This window comes from Apiospora phragmitis (assembly GCF_038363925.1).
Source record: "Apiospora phragmitis strain CBS 135458 chromosome Unknown utg000005l:1.0-4161743.0:1.0-4166827.0, whole genome shotgun sequence".
Classification (NCBI taxonomy): domain Eukaryota; kingdom Fungi; phylum Ascomycota; class Sordariomycetes; order Amphisphaeriales; family Apiosporaceae; genus Apiospora; species Apiospora phragmitis.
The window spans coordinates 3608371-3627038 of record NW_027117403.1 but is presented as its reverse complement, the minus strand read 5'-3'; the positions used below and the strand labels follow the sequence as shown (position 1 = coordinate 3627038).

General features: G+C 43.0%; 5 protein-coding genes across 5 annotated transcripts; 2 read left to right on the top strand and 3 right to left on the bottom strand.

Annotated features, from left to right (window-relative positions):
* Positions 1–1444: 1444 nt before the first annotated feature.
* PG994_005126 (uncharacterized protein) lies at positions 1445–2149 on the bottom strand (the record flags this gene model as incomplete). The annotated part of the gene is made up of 1 exon (XM_066856535.1): positions 1445–2149. One exon carries the CDS (start codon positions 2147–2149, stop codon positions 1445–1447), a length of 705 nt encoding a protein of 234 aa, XP_066718702.1.
* Positions 2150–2931: 782 nt separating this feature from the next.
* PG994_005125 (uncharacterized protein) lies at positions 2932–3806 on the bottom strand (the record flags this gene model as incomplete). The annotated part of the gene is made up of 2 exons (XM_066856534.1): positions 2932–3653; positions 3776–3806. The coding sequence occupies 2 exons, from the start codon at positions 3804–3806 to the stop codon at positions 2932–2934; spliced, it is 753 nt and encodes a 250-aa protein (XP_066718701.1).
* A 397-nt stretch (positions 3807–4203) lies between these two features.
* On the bottom strand, positions 4204–5415 carry PG994_005124 (uncharacterized protein; the record flags this gene model as incomplete). Its single annotated transcript, XM_066856533.1, has 1 exon — positions 4204–5415. The coding sequence occupies one exon, from the start codon at positions 5413–5415 to the stop codon at positions 4204–4206; it is 1212 nt and encodes a 403-aa protein (XP_066718700.1).
* Positions 5416–10156: 4741 nt separating this feature from the next.
* On the top strand, positions 10157–11422 carry PG994_005123 (uncharacterized protein; the record flags this gene model as incomplete). The annotated part of the gene is made up of 2 exons (XM_066856532.1): positions 10157–10628; positions 10734–11422. The coding sequence occupies 2 exons, from the start codon at positions 10157–10159 to the stop codon at positions 11420–11422; spliced, it is 1161 nt and encodes a 386-aa protein (XP_066718699.1).
* Positions 11423–12536: 1114 nt separating this feature from the next.
* PG994_005122 (uncharacterized protein) lies at positions 12537–13090 on the top strand (the record flags this gene model as incomplete). The annotated part of the gene is made up of 3 exons (XM_066856531.1): positions 12537–12662; positions 12733–12795; positions 12998–13090. 3 exons carry the CDS (start codon positions 12537–12539, stop codon positions 13088–13090), a joined length of 282 nt encoding a protein of 93 aa, XP_066718698.1.
* Between the last annotated feature and the right edge of the window lie 5578 nt (positions 13091–18668).

The following is an 18668-nucleotide window of genomic DNA, read 5'->3' as shown; positions in this document are numbered from 1 at the left end:
GCCTTATACAGTTCATGTTGATATCGGTGGGCGGAGACGTCATCATGCAAATCAAGAGATACTACTATGGACCTCCGGGCATGAAGCCGCCCACCAACCCTCGATTCCAGAGCCAGGAGGAATACCACGAGTATTTTAAACACTGCGTGGCCTAAGGCAAGGTTCCCGACGCCTGGATTATGGGTAACGCGGGTGCAGCTTTATTAGCAAGTACTTGGGTTATCGATCGGGTTCGCTACGCCTACGCTGTATAGAGACGGCTTAGTTCCGATACTGCGAACGTAAAGGTTCCCCCGATCATTCAGGTTTGCTTACTTAACTTCTTCCGCCAGCACACTCACGATGGGCTACTGGACTGGAACCTCGTGGTGGAAGCATGCATTATCATACGATTCATCGAGACCCACCAGCCGCGGATCGGCACCCAGGGCGACCTGGCCAGACGCCACCGACGAGAGCTTCTACATCTTCCGTTATCCCTACTGACGATCCTTTCCTTTCTATCGGGCGACTGTCACAGCCCCAAAATATGTAGGAAAAAAATACAACAAGAATCATTTTTTATCTTCTATCTCCTCGAAACTTTCTGTAGTAGCTTCCCCGGACTCTTCTTTTGGGGCCTGTTCGCTGGTTGAGGAGGAAAAGCTTTGCCAAAAAGGGGGGCAATGAGGCAGCAGTACCACGAAATAGGGGTTTGCTCGAAGGGAGGGTTTGGTACAGTGCAAGGTTCAAATGATCACTGTCTTATTTAGCTATTGTAGCTGAGGGTCAACATGTATATGTGTTTGGCCACGTGGAAGAAGTTGCAGCAAATAGTATCATAAGACAAGCTGTATTGATATCGTGGCAGCGGACGCCATGCCTCGCACGCCTAACGTCAATGTAGCCACCGAGGACCGACGCAAAGGGGGACAAAACAAGGCTTCGGTGAAAAGTCAAACTGGCTAATTCTTCGTGAGCTGGAGGTAGAAGAGAAAGAGGTCCATACATTGAATATTGCACGCCTCGGTACGTGGGATCAACGCCCATGGCTGGAGGGTGAGGCGAAACTAACCAGACCAACAAAACTCAGCAATACAAGATTTTATGATACAGCAGCCCTTGATACTTCGTGCCCCGAGCATGAAAAATGAAGGGGAAAAAGGCGAGTGCCTGTCCATATACATAAGGTCCTCAAGCAAGTGATCGCTCACATGTCGTCTTCGTGTGAGTGGTATTATGTCTAGGCACGCCTAATCAGGTGCCCGATGCTTCCAACCAAAACGGAGCAATCATCCACACAACCTGCATACCAGACTCCTTGGACTCCAAATCAAACAATCGGCCACCATAGGGACAAAACGGGCCATGAAAGATGATGCTCCTGGGTAATAGAAGAGGTAGAAAACCTGAAACATAAACGCCGGTCTACGTGCTAGCGGGTTTGAAAAGCTACCCTTCTCATTTAGAAGACGGAACTTTTGCTTCGAGGGTGATGTCCTTTTACAAACTTGGGTTTGCGGACTTCCTCCTTCTCGGCGTCTTCCTCCAATGGTATTACCGGCGTTTTCGTCATTGTTGTTGTTGCCATGTTACTGTAGCGTGGCCATCGCATCCCGACAATGGCGGTAGAAGGAGGAGCATCGTCCGCTAGGACCCGCGCCTCCTCTCGTCTCTGAATCATCTCGTGCACCGGGAAGTGGACGGGGACCAAACGGATCAGTTCCGTGACAAGGTCCAGCAGGGCCTCGTTGCTCTTCAGTAGCGCTTTCACGGCCACTGCAGCCTCTTCGCTGGCATCACCAGCCGTAGAACGTCGCATTGTTGTTGCAATTGGGTTGGCGGTCTTAGGATGATCATCATCACTGCCGCGGCGGCAGTCGTCGTAAGCTTCGGTGGCGCACGGGAGAGATGGCGAGCGGAGCCGGCAGCTGCGGCGATTAACAGTAGCTGGACTACCTCTCGCAGACTGACGAGGTCGTTGTAGCTGCTTTTGTTCTTGAGAGTTGTCGCGGGTGCGATTGGTGCTGCTTGCGTCTTTCTTGCTATTATTCCTCTTGGGGGCAAGTGCCCAACCAGGAATGTCCTTCTCAGCCCTGCGCGCCTTGGAGTTCGCGAAAGGCCTGGAAGTGACAGCCATGTGTCGGTTCTCCATCACGCTGCTGACCATAGCCTATCCTGCGGATATGTCGTAAGTGGCTGGCGGATGTATGTCGTGCGTGCGTGAATAAGGGAACGATGTGTCTGGGGCTTAGCTGGGGAGGATCGCCCTAAGCGGAAGAAGATCGTGATGTGGGAAGATCAAGGCAATTAAACATGAAAGGACGAAAACAGGCTGAATGAAGGCAGAATGCTGCCAAGGCTCAGGTCGCTTGGCCGTTTGACGTCAAGTTGTTGTCGCGTGATATCATCTCATGTTTCAAGGTACGAATAAGTAGTAGAATGAACAGACGAAGCGAATCTGCGCATACTCAACACTAAGAAAGGCTCAATCGTCGGAACTTCTTATTCAGCGTAGGTGTCTACCAACGGCTATTATTACCTACACAGCGAGATGACCTCCTGTTCACTGTTCGCAGACCAAACATACCAAGTCCCCTAGCCAGACATAAAGAACACAGCCAAGACCTTGGCAGCACCATGCCAGGTGTCATGTAAGTAAATATCAAGTCAGTCCCCATGTGTTTTGTACTCATAAATAGGCCAAACAAGACTTTCCAACCATCCAATGACAAGGATCAACCTGGAAAGTCCCTCGACAATGACCATCCAAAGTCCATCGGCCCTGGCATCCGCTTCAGTCCCACTCGAGTCCGTACATCATGTGAGGGGGCGAGGGCAACGAATTGTGAACAACCATAGCAATAGAAGACTCCGTCTGATCATCCTCGTCCTCGAGCTCATCCTCGTCCTCGTCCGCACCCTCGTCCTGGCCGTGCTCCTCCATATGCATCAACAGACTCTTCTCTCCAATTCCGTCAACGGGCTCATAGGACGGTCCAAGATGGAAGCACATGGGGTGCTGTCGGCCTCGACGGCCTCGTCGGCGGCGTACTCATTCACGACATCGGTAAGACGGCTATTCTCCTCGTGCGCGGCCTCGAGCGCTTCCTCAAGCTTGGCGACGCGCGAGGCATGCTGCCAAAACTCGTCTCGCTCCCTCTGCGCCGACGCGAGGGCCGCCTTCAGCTCCTGGTTCTCGGCCCGGAGGCCGACGTGCTCGATCCGCAGGCTCTCCAGCCGGGCCTGTGCCTCGGCTCGGACGCGGCCGCGCGCCTGGTCGCGGACCTTCTGTTGGCGCTTGAAGAAGTACTGCATGCTCGAGAATCGGTGCTTCTGGTACTCGACAGCCTGCTCGAGCTCGGCCGCGTCGAGGCGGCTCTTGCGCAGCAGCTCCTTGCGGCCGTTGACGCTGCCGACGAGCTGGGTCTGGTACTCCCGGAGGCTCTGGACCTGAGCCTCGAGGTCGGACTTCTGCTGGCGGAGCTTGCTGCTCTGCTCCGCTTGGTTCTTGCCGTAGTTGCTGAAGACCTTGCTGTTGTCGGCGGAGCAGTGGAACAGAGCGGCGAGGCGCTCTTTGACGGCGGCCGCGTCGGCTGTGGTGTCGTTGGCGAGGAAATTGGCAGCGATGTCGATGGCGTCCTGGCGGGAGCGAAGCCAGAAGATGAAGGTTTCTGTTATTTGATTCGGTTAGTTGGTCTGAGATGTTAATCTAAATGAAGGTAGAAATTCGACTTGCCGTCCTTTTTGCCATCGGCATTATTGATTTGCTCCAGCTGCCACAGGGCGAGGGCACTGGCATCGGCCTTGTCCAGGAAAGAAGACATGATGAAGGGACGATACAAATGCTCCTTCTTGTTTTTCCAAAAAGTCGGTCTGGTGAAGTATGTTGTGTTGCGTAATTGGCTTCAGTGGCTTTCTGCACGATGAATGTTTGGCAGGTGTGAAGGTCACTCGTTATTGTGATGTTTTTAAAAGGTGGGCAGGCACACTGTGACTGACAACAGGATGGTTTTGGACAGTTTATTCGGGATAAAGCAGCACCCTAAGTAGGGAGGTAGGTACTGAAATAGAGGGCGCCAGCCATTCACAGATCAATAAACATGGAGCTCACATGAGAGTCACCGTGCAGTCAAAGTACCAGTAAGTAAGTAGATATTCAATCCCAAGACGAATCTCTTATAGTAACCGATAAAAAAAACACTACGAAGCACCTGGAACACTCTAATTGCGCCAAACCAGCAGCCCTCTAGCATATAATCCGGAGATGATGCCGGTATTTCTGCCCAGGTCACGGATTGCGGTGCAGCTCGTTGGATAATCCGTTCCAACGTAAAGATGCTCGACACCGGCCTGTTTCCACTGTGAGACCCAGGATCCTGCCTTCCCCTTGTCACAAAACTCTTGAAGTGAAGGCTCGGCCTTGGCGCGTTCCTCGGGCGAGTTGCAGATGTGCCGAGTCGCTGCGAACGTGCTCAGGCTGGGTGCGTGGGGGTGACCGGCAATGATGATGGCGCCATCGGAAGACTTCGACAGGTTGTCCGGCATGAACGGCAACCGGATGCTGGAGCTGGAGCGCAACGTAGGATGTCGTCGAGCCGAATCAGCGGGAGGAGGCGTGACGTCGTACAGGCGAAGGGAGGCGCTGTTGCTCGAGGCCACTGCCAGCGTCGTTTCATTGACGAGCTCGATACCGTTGGGGAACGGCAGGCGTGCAACCACCTCGGCATCGACGGCGGCGGTCGGGTCTTCGAGCATCGGCGACATGTCGACATGAACAAGCGTGCCAATAGGGAATCCCAAATAGGTTTCCATCTTGCTGAGGAGCAGGTGCTCTTTGGCCAGGAAGTGGTGATCATTGCTGACGTAGAACTCACGACTGTTGACAAGCAAGATGGAGTTGGGACCGCGGATCAGCGGGTGCTGGATAGAATGAGTGTGACGGAGGGTATGGGACTCGAAGTCGAGATGAAAGACTTCCACCCTCGATCCATCATGGCGGTGATTGGCGATGAAGAGGGACGATGTGGCTTCATCTAATGCGAGCCCCAACGTATGCAAATCCTCGCCGGGAGCATAGTCGACAATCTGTAGCCGAGTCAAGGCCTCATCGTCATCTGCCTGCTCGTAGTCATAGACATAGATCTCAGCACCGGGCACAGGCCCTGGCGAGAAGATCCCCATGACTGTGTTCCATCGTTCGCGACCGGCGTCGCAGGCGACGATAGCAACACCCCTGCTCTCGATGAGGATGATGTCTTCACAGCTGCGAAGCTTATCAGCAAACTTGACCTTGTAGGAGGGGCCAATGTTGTTGATCTGGATCAGTCTGTCGGGTTGGTTGCTGTAGAAACTCCAAAGGATTGGAATCCGTGGATATACGAGAGCCGAGATGGCTGCCACCAGCACAAAGGCCCAAGTTGATCGCAAAGCCATCTTGATCTTTGGCTCTGGAGCGATTGATTGTGAAGTTCGGGAGCTCACCATGTTGCTTGGTACACAACCCCGCCTTGGCGTACCCTCCGGACAGCACGGATCCATCAATGGCGTTGAGGTCAAAAGGATGCGGCTGCATCCGTATATGCGCATGGATTGGCCATTAATTCGTGTAGCTATACACTAGAATAAACCTCCGCCTTCGCTTTAAACGTACACTTGGTATGGAATCAACGTGGAATCAATATTGGACAGAGTCCTGAACTGCAGTGCAATAGTTTGATCATACCGGCCAGCCTGTTACCGATGTTGATAAAACCAACTAAAAAGGGCTTCGGGAGTTTGTGGTTGCCATTGCCAATAGGAGTCTCCTATGGACTTATGCCATATTCTTTATTGATCATCATCTTAAGACATTTTTTTTCAATGCGATCTAATCAACATGCTGTATCTCCCGAGGTCAGTGTAACAACGTTGAACCGGGCAATTGTTAGTGTGCTTACCAGCGGCAGCTCAGGCAGCACAGCGGGGTAACTTCCAACTTGGCGCCCCTGTGTAAAAGCAACCGCTGCCAGGTCTACACGTCAAGTGCCAGATTTGCTTCCATTTTCACCAAAATATCTCCGAGGAAAAGAAGTATGTGCGTGCATGTAGATACACAACATGCAACCAGTTGCAGCTTTCCAAAACCGGCAGGCGGATCACATCTTGCGTGCCTCCCGATTGTCGTTGGGGTCCGCCCAAGCCACCTCCCTTCGTCAGTGTCAGTGCTACATGTCAATTGCTTCGTCAACCCTCGGGTAGCGCTCACTACCAAAGAAGCCACAGCTTAATCCAAGCATAGTTACTATACTTCATCACGGCTCGCCCAACTGCCTCTAAACTGTGCTTTTGGCCATGGGACTTGCTTCTTCGCTCTTTCTCGAGGTCGTAGGCTTAGAGTGTGAATGAGCGGACACTAGCTCTTCTCAGTAGTTCAAATTGTCAATTTTGTACTTGTTAGGAAACTGCACGTATCATATTTGCCCCATCCTTGAGTAAGTAAATATCCATGATTTTACTTTGATCAAGAGCCCATACAGAAGCTATTCGAAACATCTGGTGATAGGAAAGTTGGGTAGTACTGTGATAACTGGCCTGAGTGTATAAGCAGAGATGAGAAAGAGGGTGAGCGAGACTCTTTATACCTATTGGATCTACCAGGGATGAAAAGACTCTTTTGCCCAAATATGTTAGGTAGGTTTGCCCTTTTCTGGTGATCGGCTATATAGTACATAACTACATGTATACTTGAGGAACGAGTAATCAAAAGGCCCTACTTAGCATCGACACGCTCTATAAGCTAAGGCACCCCTCCACGGACCACCCCTTCACGGACCACCGCGTTTCGCGCTATAAACGCGTTAGACCTTTAGATAATAATATGGATTTCTCTTAATACCTTTATTTCTTAACTATATATACTATTATTATTTTATTCGTTTTTTTTAATTATTTCTCTATATTATCGTTTAATATTTAAAAACGCGCGTAAGTTATAATACGTAACGTAAAGCTTAAACTAAGTGTTTATAAAGTCGTTTATAAATAAAATACCGATCGATCGTACGTTATTCGGCGCCTAGTAGGTATACCGACGCGATAAGAGTAAAATAAAAACCGGCAGGTATTATTACTATTTTTAAAGATTAAATTAGCGAATTAAGCTATTAGCTAAGCTAGACTAAGCTTCGCGTTAACGCTTATTAAGTTTAAATATATAACTTAACGAATATTAAACGCTTTCGAGGCGTCTTATACGCTAGGGTAATATTAATATACTCGATTTTTAATTAAAAATAAGTTTATTAAAACTATTAAGTTTAAAATAATTAATTATAGCCGCGTTAATAAAATAATTATCGCTAATATTAACGTTTTTTTAATAAACTTAATACTTTAAAATTAATTAATATCTCTTTTAAACGCTTTTATAATATTAATAAAATAAGTATTAATTAAAGCGTTAATAGTAACTATTAAGTAATTACCGAGATTACTAACTATTTAACCCTTAAAAAAGACGTCGAGAAAAGAGAATAAATTACTACCTTAAAGTGTATAGGCTATAATAGGGTAGCCTTCTCGCCGCTAGTTATTTTTAAAGGGGCCGACGTTTAAAGCTAATAGTTTTTAAACTAAGACGGCTATTTTTAAAATAACTAGCGGTTTAAAGCATCGCTTAAAAAGTAAACTAATAATCTTATAATATTAAATTAGATTTAAAATATTTTTATTCCTTATATCCGGTTTTATTATAATAATAAATAAGTCGTTTTAATTTATAACGGCTATAATTTATATATAAATAAAGAATTACTATAGCTTTATTTTATTAATAAAATATAGTTTATTTTTTATAAATTATATTATAATTATATCGTATAAGTTTTAAATATAAAGGTTTTTAAGCTATTAAAAAAAGGCTAAAAATTCTTTTAAAAATATACTTAAACGTGGTTTTTAAATTTAAGCCTATTAAATTAAATATATTAAAAGTATACCGCTAGGTTAAAATTAACGTTTTAATTCTTTTAGCGATTTAAAATACTTAAAAAATAACTAAGATTTATCCGCGAGATCGATCGAAACTTTTATTATCGAAATATATTATCTTAAGAAATAAAGGTATCGCTTAATTACGTTTAAAGCTACCCTCGATAATTAATAAAGAATCGACGCTTAATTTCGTCGTCGAGTTAATTTTAACGCTTATCGAAACACTTTTTAATAATTAAGTATTAAGAAATAATAATCGAAAACTAGCCGCTATAAACTTTATTTTAATCTTTTTTTTTAAAGACTCTTTATTTATAAAGCTAATAAAGCCCTTAGCGAGTAAATTAATAAAATTATAAGCTTCGAAGCTTAAATTAATTATTTTTAAATTAAAATTAATAAAAAGATTATTAAAATACGTTAAAAGGTAAGAATCGCACCGGGATAGCGATTTATTCGTATAGCTGACATACGACGGGCTAAGCGGAGGCTAAGGGGTAGGGTCGTATTTAAGGACGAATCTACCGACGTTAAAGTACTAAGCAGGCCGCAGAACGATACAGAGGGAATAGAAGACGATAGAACGGAAACAGAGGACTATATTATTATTAGAAATACTAGAAAATAGCATGTCCTGACTGATTTTAGCTGTAGAAATGACTTGAATTGAAAGGGTGTGTTTGGTAGGTTTTCTGGTCCGCGAAGGGGTGGTCCGTGGAGGGGTGCTTTAGCTTACCTGCCAAATGCATCCATCATACAGGTTGACTGACGAGCCAAGCTACATATCATATCGTCTACTTGCTGCACTCCTAGAGAGACTGAGTTGCCGACTACGAGTTAGGGACTTGTTTCATTAGATATCAGATACCTACCCAATTCTTAAGAATACTGACCAGGCCAAGACTTGGCACTTATGGCCCCGTTGCATCCCAAGTTCCCAGGGTCGGACGGTGGCATCCACAGCACTATGTTGCCAGGCGCTCCTGTCAGCATGTTGTATTGGTCTCGGTCACACCGGAACTCATCGAAATGACCGCCGCGTATTAGGAATGTGAACTGGATAGCTATAGTATCCGAGTGAGGGTTTTCTTTTGCTTACTTTATTAGGCTTGCATCCATCCGTCAAGCCTGCCACGTCGCAGGTCCACCAACGGCTCCTGACGAGCTAATGTATCGTCCAAACATCACGGGAAGATATTCGTAGGCACTGTCCGTTAAGCCTTCACCATCCTAGCGATCGTGATTATGGGCATAATGCGCATAATGCAAAATAGCGTATTATGGTATGATTATACGCTAATGCAGCAGTATTTCGATAATGGAAATAGTGTGCACTGACCTCTCGAGAGGTCCCTCGTGGCCCCTCCATATTGACGTACGCTTCGTACACTTCGCATTTCTGACCGTACTGTTTCGATATTGTCGGCACCGTCACGGATATTATCGTAATATACTCAACACTGTCGCAACGAGATGACTTTCACGGCTATTTCGATGCCCATTTCGACGGAAATGAAGCTGGTACGACCGGTGGCAATTGTGGCCGATGTGGCTCGCGGTCGCCGCAGTGGCTGGGTATGTGGCTCGTATGTGGCTCGTCAGGATCCTGCCCCTCGTCTAAAATGGTAACAAAAATCACAGCATAATGCGATAATGCGAGCTATTGAGCCTTGGCGCGCTAAATCAGCATTATCGAATTATGCCCATAATGATTTTGAGACCGCTACACCATCCACCATCCCTCAACTCCGCAACGTCGGAGATCAGATTGTAGGCAACCGCCCGGGATCCCTTTTTGGGACAACCCGTGTCATTTACACACTCTTGAGAAAGAGGGGATTGCGTCCACCAAGTGTCACCAAGTGGACGGAGCCCCCAACGGGCCCAGTAACATGGCGCCGAATGATGCATTCCTTATGGGGTTCTGAGACAAAAGGGGGGCGCACAGCATGGAGTAGCGCGGGGTAATGCGGAGATACGTCCGTGTAAGCGTGACCAAGCAAGCGAAGTGCAGTAAAAGTATTTGAGACCACAGTGCTGGTAGAATTCACATCGTCAAAGCCACCCCATCCTTATCTTCGACTCAAATTCCGTTGCAGGCAACCTAAAGTGAGGAAGGATTGAAGACAGAAAGACTAACTAGCTACCGTCTTCAGGGGTTTTATTTATTTATGATACCTGCTCCTCAACCACAAAGAAAGCTATGCGTGCCTTGAGGTACTACGGCCCGGGCGACCTGCGCGTTAAATACGACGTGCCCGAGCCGGAATGCCTCCCGCACCAGGTCAAAGTGCGGCCCGCCTTCTGCGGCATCTGCGGCTCGGACCTCCACGCCTACCTGTCGGACAAGTTCATCCCGCTCCGCGACACGCCGCACCCGCTGACCGGCGAGACCTGGCCCATCACTTTTGGCCATGAGTTCTCCGGCGACGTCGTGGCGGTGGGCTCGGACGTCGCGAAGAATGAAGGCAGTGTCAAGGTGGGGGATCGGGTGGCCTGCCAGCCGACTATCTGCTGCAGTCACTGCCCCTCCTGCAAGCAGGGCGCGGTCAACTGCTGCGACTCGCTGGGCTTCATCGGGCTTATGGGAGGCGGTGGTGGTTTGTCGGATTACATTTGCATCGATGCCCAGTTTGCTCATAAGCTCTCGGATTCGATACCTTACGAAATTGGAGGTGAGTAACACGGGGGCCTTATTGAAATTCAAATTTCAAGGGGGGAGAGGAGGCAACTCTCATATCTCATTCCATGCGCGGAGCAGAAGTTGACAACATATCTAGCCTTGGTAGAGCCCCTCTCGGTAGCCTGGCATGCCGTAGAACAAGCTGACGTCAAGCCGGGCGACGACGTGCTAGTTATGGGCGCCGGGCCCATCGGCTTAGCCGTGATACAGTGCCTCAAGGCCCGGCAAGTCGATGGACAGATCATTGTGGTGGAGTTGTCTAGCAAACGGAAGGAGTTCGCGCGGCAATGTGGAGCGACGACAGTCCTAGATCCTCAGGATGAAGACGTGGTCTCGAGATGCAGGAGCCTCTGCGGTGGGCAAGGACCAGCTGTCGCGCTGGAATGCGCCGGTGTGGCTGCTAGTATCAACGCAGCCTGTCGGGCGGTCCGGACAAAGGGGTTGATCGTCAACGTCGCTCTATGGGAAGCACCGGTTCCCATAGACATGATGGCGCTACTGTTTGGGGAAAAGCGGCTTGCGTCAGGTGAGAAAGAACCCGCCCAGAATCGAACCATTACATGTCACGGAACACAGGTGCAAATCACTGACGTGTCAACAATAGCCGTAAGCCTTACTGCATCGGACTTTCGAGCAGTCATCGATGCCCTTGAGAGCGGGCAACTCCAAGTGGAGGGGATGATCACTCACAAGATCAAGATGGATGAGGTGGTTCATAAGGGATTTGAGGCTTTGATGAAAGAGAAAGACACCACCATCAAGGTGCTCGTAGACGTCAGAACATGACCGAGAATCTCAACACAGGCAGGCGGATCGACCTTACCCATGCATCACTGCCTCCAATACCGTCGTTCAAGCAATGTGCGGACATGTGCCGTCGATGAAATAAACCTCCATTGGATGATTCTCGTCTTAGTAAGTCCATATTCGAGTATAAGACTCGAACCATTGGTATACTATTTTCGTTAGTTGCTCGGGGCGATCGGGGTCAGCCTTTGCAATGAATACAATGGTTGCGAGGGTAATAATCACATCACGGTTCGTGAATAAAGCGAGGGTATCTATAATAGTTTTACCTTTCCTTTTTCTTCTTTTGTTTTTTTCTTTTTTCCTTCTGGAATGGTGTGTAACGCGTGATGGACTACCCCAAGAGATCGCCATAGGTCAGCTTACGCGAGTACTGTTATAGTCAAAGATCTACAAACAGCCTTTCCCCTCTGTTTTATATTGTTAAAACTTTGAGTGAACTCCGATTTTTGCATATACGGATACGGCTGACTCAGGATGCGGCTTATGTTACATATTGGAGTCACGTTTGAATGTGCCAAGGATGAAAGTGGTACGGTACTACGCGACCAGCCTTGGCCACTACTCCGCCATCTTCTCTCCCGTGAGTATTCCACCAAAGCGAGGAAGGAAGGAGAATGTTGCGGTGGTGTATATCAAAGTTGGATGGTAGCAGGTGGGTCATTGACATGTTTGCTACCATCCATGGAGCGGATAGGGGTATTTTCATTATGTCATTGTCTGACAAGGCTAACTATGCTAAGAGGAGCCTGACCGCCACGGCCTATGATAGGTCTTGTAAGATACCGATCAGGCTTCATTCCCTCTAGGACAATATTTTGGAGGCGTCACAGATATGGCAGAGTCAGCCGTAATCAACAGCAAGGAGGGGGGGGGGGTGCCGGCACAGAGAGGTCAGGAAAGATGGTTTCTTGCAACTATACCAATATCTGCTGCAGCCCAATGGTAGATGGATCAATTATATAAAGGCCCAAGTCATCTCCCTCAGTTGGGGTTTTTTCTAATGCTTCATCAGACACGAACTCTTTGATATACAATCACCTACATCACCTAAAACAACACCAACAACTACAAGCTCAAATCACCAATCAAGATGCATTTCTCCAAGCTCGCCATCACCGCCATCGCCAGCACTTCCGCTGTGTACGCTCTGCCAAAGACAGGCCCGATCGGAACCGACATCCAGGGCAAGAGGGCTGCTGATGAAGTTGGCTCAGGGGTAGGCAGTCCTTCGCAATGAGCAGCCACATGATTCGATGCAGATTCCTCACTGACGACCTCACGAACAGGCATGCAACGGTGACAGCTGCAACTACCTACTTCAGAACATCAAGTGCACACAAGGAACTAGTGTAAGTGGGAAAGACATCCCAGCCTAACTGTTTCAACTGAAAGTTTTCATGATCGCTGACATAATTTGCTTGCACAATAGTGCGTAGGTGCTCACTCTAATTTATTTGTCGTACCATAAACACTTTTGACTCGCGTACTGCCGGCCACTTGTGGTAAAGTCACGAACTCTCAGATGTTTCGCTAACAAGCATTCGATGACAGGCCAAGGCGGACGGTGGCGGCGACGGAAAGCGCTGCGACGTCCACAACTTCGGGGATGGGAAAGCCTACGCAATCTGCCCCGGCAAGGCCTAAACCGTGGGATTTGTGGCATGAATGATGGCTTCTACCAAATGGGTGGTGAATTTAATTATGCGGGAGTGTAGGACCAGTACGGAAGTCAAGGGACTTTGAGGTGCTATGTACACGCAAAGGTGTGAGGGTGTACCGACTACCCCTATTCAACATCAGGGGGGCGGTTAAGAATATAGGTCTTGCCGTCGATAGTTTTGTCATCACGAAGAACAGGGTGTGATCCCACTCCTTTTAGTGATATAAATATTGATTTGGACTATTTTGCATAATAGTCTGTCCAGCTGATTCTCACGCGTAACCCGCTTCTGAACCTGCCCAAGACTCTACATTGAGCCATAGAGTGGCGAAGCAGGCACGGCATTATTGATTTGTTGTCCCATCTTGACGGCAACATGGCCGGCCGCACTGGCTAGAGCGAATTCATTCTTTTTCTCCTCTAAGTTCTTGTCTTACCTGTACCTTGAAACTTGAAGCGTTTCCCTAAGCCAAAGGACTACAGTAAACTTTGGTCGAGCCCGGATAAACGAAAGTTGTATTTCAGCAGGTATTTTAAGGCCAGATTCGTTCTGCATCGCATTGATAGGACCTTCTTTACTTCCAATAATACATTATATACACACCACCAACCCTTTGCCAACACACGATGACTTTGGTCAGAAAGCTCTCGAGACCGAGACCGCGCCCGCGCCAACCGCCGGCATTTTGTCAATACACGATAGCTTTGATCGGAAGTCTCTCGAACGCCGCGGTCGCGGTCGCCATTATTATCCCATGGTGCATTTGCGCCTCTCGACTAATCGTATATGGTCCATTTGGGGGAACCTTCCCGATAATACCAGACTTCTCGGTGGGCGGTACTACACATACGAGATGTGCCCTCATGCTACCAAGCCACAGACAGTCCAACTGCCCGGGGCAGTACACAGTTGCGTCTACGCGGGCGTATACGCTTATTATCGGATCAGCTCTGTTTGCCGTTCTGATGCACCGCATCGCATCCGGACCGGACCGAGCATATCAGGTTGGCCGCAACTTGTTGTGTGTGAACTTGGCATGCATTGTTGCTTGTTTGATCATTTTCGAGACGTATCTTCGACCCACGGCTGAAATCAGCATAAAATGTGGCTTTCCATTTCTAGCATCTCGGTAGTGCAACGAGTAAGTGGCCCCCTAAGTACAGATTACAATATTAACTAACGTACCCCACAAGTGAATTAAATATATAAGTGAATTGAACACTTCTTAAGACCTGGTATAACTAAGTATAAATTAATTTTATTATAACGTATTTAATATTTTAAAATTAATCGGAATCTTTATCTCTAAATACTTCTATATTATTTTAATAAGTACGAGTATTATACCCGGGCTCTCCGTAGATTTTATAGCGTTATAAGCGCGTTTTAAACGTCCTCGTACGACTACTCTTTTAACGCGATTTGTTTTATAATTATTTATTAATATCTTTTTAAAACTATAGGTTTTTTTTAGCTTATATATAAAGTGATCCTCTATTTTATAGCCGTTTCTTTTTCGTACGGCGGCGCCGGCTAAGTATCTTATTCGCTTCTTATAATACGGCTATTTTACTTTTTAATAAAGCGAGCCGGTATATAACCTACGTTATACCTTTTATAATCTAATTAAGCTTAATTAAAATTAATATCGAAGAGTTATTTTAATATTACGCGATTCGATTTTTAACGTACTCGGTTTAAAATTAAGCTTTAATTAAATTATTTAAAGTTTTTAGTTCTTAAGGTATAAATAAGCCGAAAGAGGTCGCCGGAGGCGTCGGCGTACGTAGCTTTATATTTAATTATAAAATAATATATTTCGGGTTATAAAATATAAGTCCTGCCTTTCGAAAACCTCCCTAAATATTTAAAACGGTGAAAATCGCCTAGAACGCTTCTAAAAACACTGGTAAAAAGACCTCCTTTAAGATATAAATGAGATACGCTCGTATAAAACGCTTGATTTCTTTCTCGTATAACTTTTTTAACGTACGAAAACAGTTAATATTAAAAAATTAGAACTTATATAACGAATAAAAAAGTATATAAAATATAATAATCGAGTTTTTTTTATAATAGAGTTCGAAAGTTATTAAGTGATAGCTCTTATAGCCGTTAAGGATTAATAAGTAATAAATACCTTTCGTACGAGACTTTATATATTTATCGAAGTTTATCGAAGTATCGAATCTAGTCCTCGCTTTTTTCGCTTATAGTCTAGCCGTTTTTAGTAATTACGATTATTTAATCCTTCGATAATAAGCTATTTTCGTATTAAGAAAAGAAGTACGTTTTCCCGGTAAATATAATATACGAAGGGATAGCGTAACTATATAATCTAACGCTTTAAATAATTATAACTTATTCCCGGTTCCTTTATTAAATTACCTTAAGCTTCTCGTATTAATCGAAGGTTATAACGATTATTTTAACCGAGATTTAGCTTATAAAAAAGCCGGTCTCGTCGAAATTATAGATATCCTCCTTTTAAATCTTATATTTATTAATTATATTTTATATAAAAATAAACTACGCGTAATACGCGTCGAGATCTTTATAAATAATTTTTTAATGATTAATGTTTTAATTAAAACGCGTTCGGAGGTTTAATTATCGATATATAAAGTTCGAAGCTTAATTAACGCCGACGCGTCCCGCGTCGTATTAATAAAGTAATCGATTCGCTATATCTTTTATATTATTAAGCCGAGGAGGAAACGATCACGTATTTAAATTAATAATATATTAAATAATCGCGTTTTTTTAAATTAGTTAATTTATAATAATTAGCGGATATTTTACGTTTTAATTAAAGACCGAGCCGTCGGTTACGGAGGGTCGCGTAAGGAATATCGTACGTTTTAAAAATAAATCGAAGACTTAATTTTAAGTTCTTTTAAATCGCTTAAAGCGCTAGAATTATTTAGCTTTCTTTTTAAATGCCGACTATATTATATAGTAAAGGAATAAAGAGAAGAAGTAAGTCTATATTAAATTAAAGGGAAATAATAAATTCGGTTGTTTAATAAATTCGTTTATAGAGTACGTTAAGCGTTATATATTAAAATTTCGAATTTAGGTTAGTTTTAAAGTTAAAAAAAGTTTTTAATTTATCCTTTAAATTATTAATAATTAAATTAAAATAGCCTCTTTTTTATATCTTTATAATCTTATATTACGAGCTTAAACTTCTCGTATAACTTTATAGTTTTACCCTTAATCTTTTATATAAACCGTATTTTAAAAATTCTCTAGCCGGTATATTTACCGGGTCGAATCGAATAAATTCGAAAACTCTTTATGCGGCGAGATTATTAATTTTTTCCACGTTAGACTTTTAAAATAAATATCCGGATAAAGTAATAACCTCGTTTTATTAAAACTTAATTATTAAGTTATACTTTTTTATTTTTTTTAAATAAAAAATATAACTGTTAAAACGTTCCGGAGTAAATATTTTTTAAATCGTTCCCGGTTACGTTATACGGGAGCTACCGTAATTTCCTCGGTTATCGGTTCGGTATTTAGGATATTTACCGGCTATTCCGGATCTAGTTATATATTCGGCTCGTCGTGCGGTTCTTTAGCCTCTTTTTAATAATACGGATTAATTTAAGTTACTTAAAAAGCTTTCGGGCCGTTTAAGGTACTTACCCGGATCGTATAGTTCTCGATAACTATTATTTTATATAGTTCGGTTTATTTTTTTTTTCTTAACAAATTAAGACTTTATTTCAAAGCAGGAGTATTAAAATATCGTAGATAGCCGGTCCGTTCCGAGTATTTAAAACTCGGTAAATATTAATATTTATACGTATCTTTCGGAGTATCTTTATTATTTTCCGTACGGCTTTTTTTCGTACTTAGATCTTTAATAACGGTAGTAAGTTCTCGTCGATAGGAAGGTATATTTTAAATACGAGCAAGGTAAATACTAGGCCGTCGGGGCTAGCCGTATTGTTTAAAGCTTTAATTATTATTTAAAGTAATATTTCGGCATTTATTTAATAACCGAGATCTTTTTATAAAATATTAAGAACTTTATATAACGAAATATACGCTCGTTTAATTTTATTTATTATTTAATAAGCTTTAATAAGTATTTATTTATAAGTAATTCTTATTACTTATACGTAATTTCAAAACTTTCTTTAAAAATATATGCCCGGGTTATACGAAATATAATTAAAAGGTCCCTTATATATATATATATTTAGTATTTATAAAAGGTATTTTATATATATTATATATTTAGCGAATATAGGAATATAATCGTTTAAAAAATATATTCGAATTAATTACGTAAAATACGTTTTATTTATTAATATAAATAACGTTTATAATAATTTCGTAACTAAAGTCGTATTTATTTTATAACGAGAATTTAACTTTTTATAACGCCGGATTATACGATTAATATTAAGAGTAAAACTTATAAATCTCGTCGAGAATAGTAGAGTCGACGTCGTCGTAGCCGGCGTTTTTTAAAAAAGTATAAAGCTTTTTTATATAAAGGTGTTTAAACTGTCGGTAAAAGTGTTGAAACTATTTTTAAGTAAAATATAACGTCGCTTTCGTACGGCCGATATTAAAAAACGAGTGTCCTTATTTCTTAATTATAAGGAATATTTCGCCGTCTTTTCGTATAATAAGATTAAAAATATTATTATAATACGTTTTAAACCGGTTAATATTATATAACGAGAATAAAAAAGGGTTATAATATTTAAAATATAATACTTAATTACTTTTAATTAATTCTATATATCGATTATTTTAATTAACGAAATAAGCTTTAAACTTTCGAACTTAATCTCGGCGTTTCCCGGGGCTTAATCGATTCGTACGTCTAGGTTCTCTCGTATATAAGATTTTATTTAAGGCTTTTTAATTATTAAAAGTAAGGCGGCGCCGATATTTTAAAGCTCTTTTTAATAAGTCTAGTTATATAAATTATTAAAATTAAATTAATCGGCTTATATAATAATTTTTAAAAAATAGATATCCTCGTTAATAAACCCGTAATAGAACGCGGCGTTCGTTAAATAAATAATGTTTTATTATACGTTTTTTAAATTAAAATAATTATACTCCTTTTCCTCGTTTTTAACTCTTCCCTTTTCTTTTCTTAATTTTGAACGAAATTTTTATATTCGTTTTAAATAAAAAGATCTTATCTAATATTATTATACGGGTTCGTTTTTCGGCTAAATAGTTTATTAATTAAGTACGTATTAATAACCGAGTTTTAATATAGTTTTTTTATTAAATATCGTTTCGAAAGCTTTTAATCCGTTACTATACTTAGCGATACGCGAAAATTTGAAAATAACGCTTCTTATATTAGTTTCTAATTAATAAAGGCCGGTATAAATTTCGGAACTCTTTTTATTATAATCGGAGAGTTAATCCCTCGTGGGGTAACACTTAAAGGGTTAGATAAAATAGAAATAACCGTTTAATTATTTTTAAAGCTTTTATTTTATAACGTAATAATTAATTTAAACTTATTATAATATAATAACTAAATATATTTATTAAATAAGAAACGTAGGTTTAAT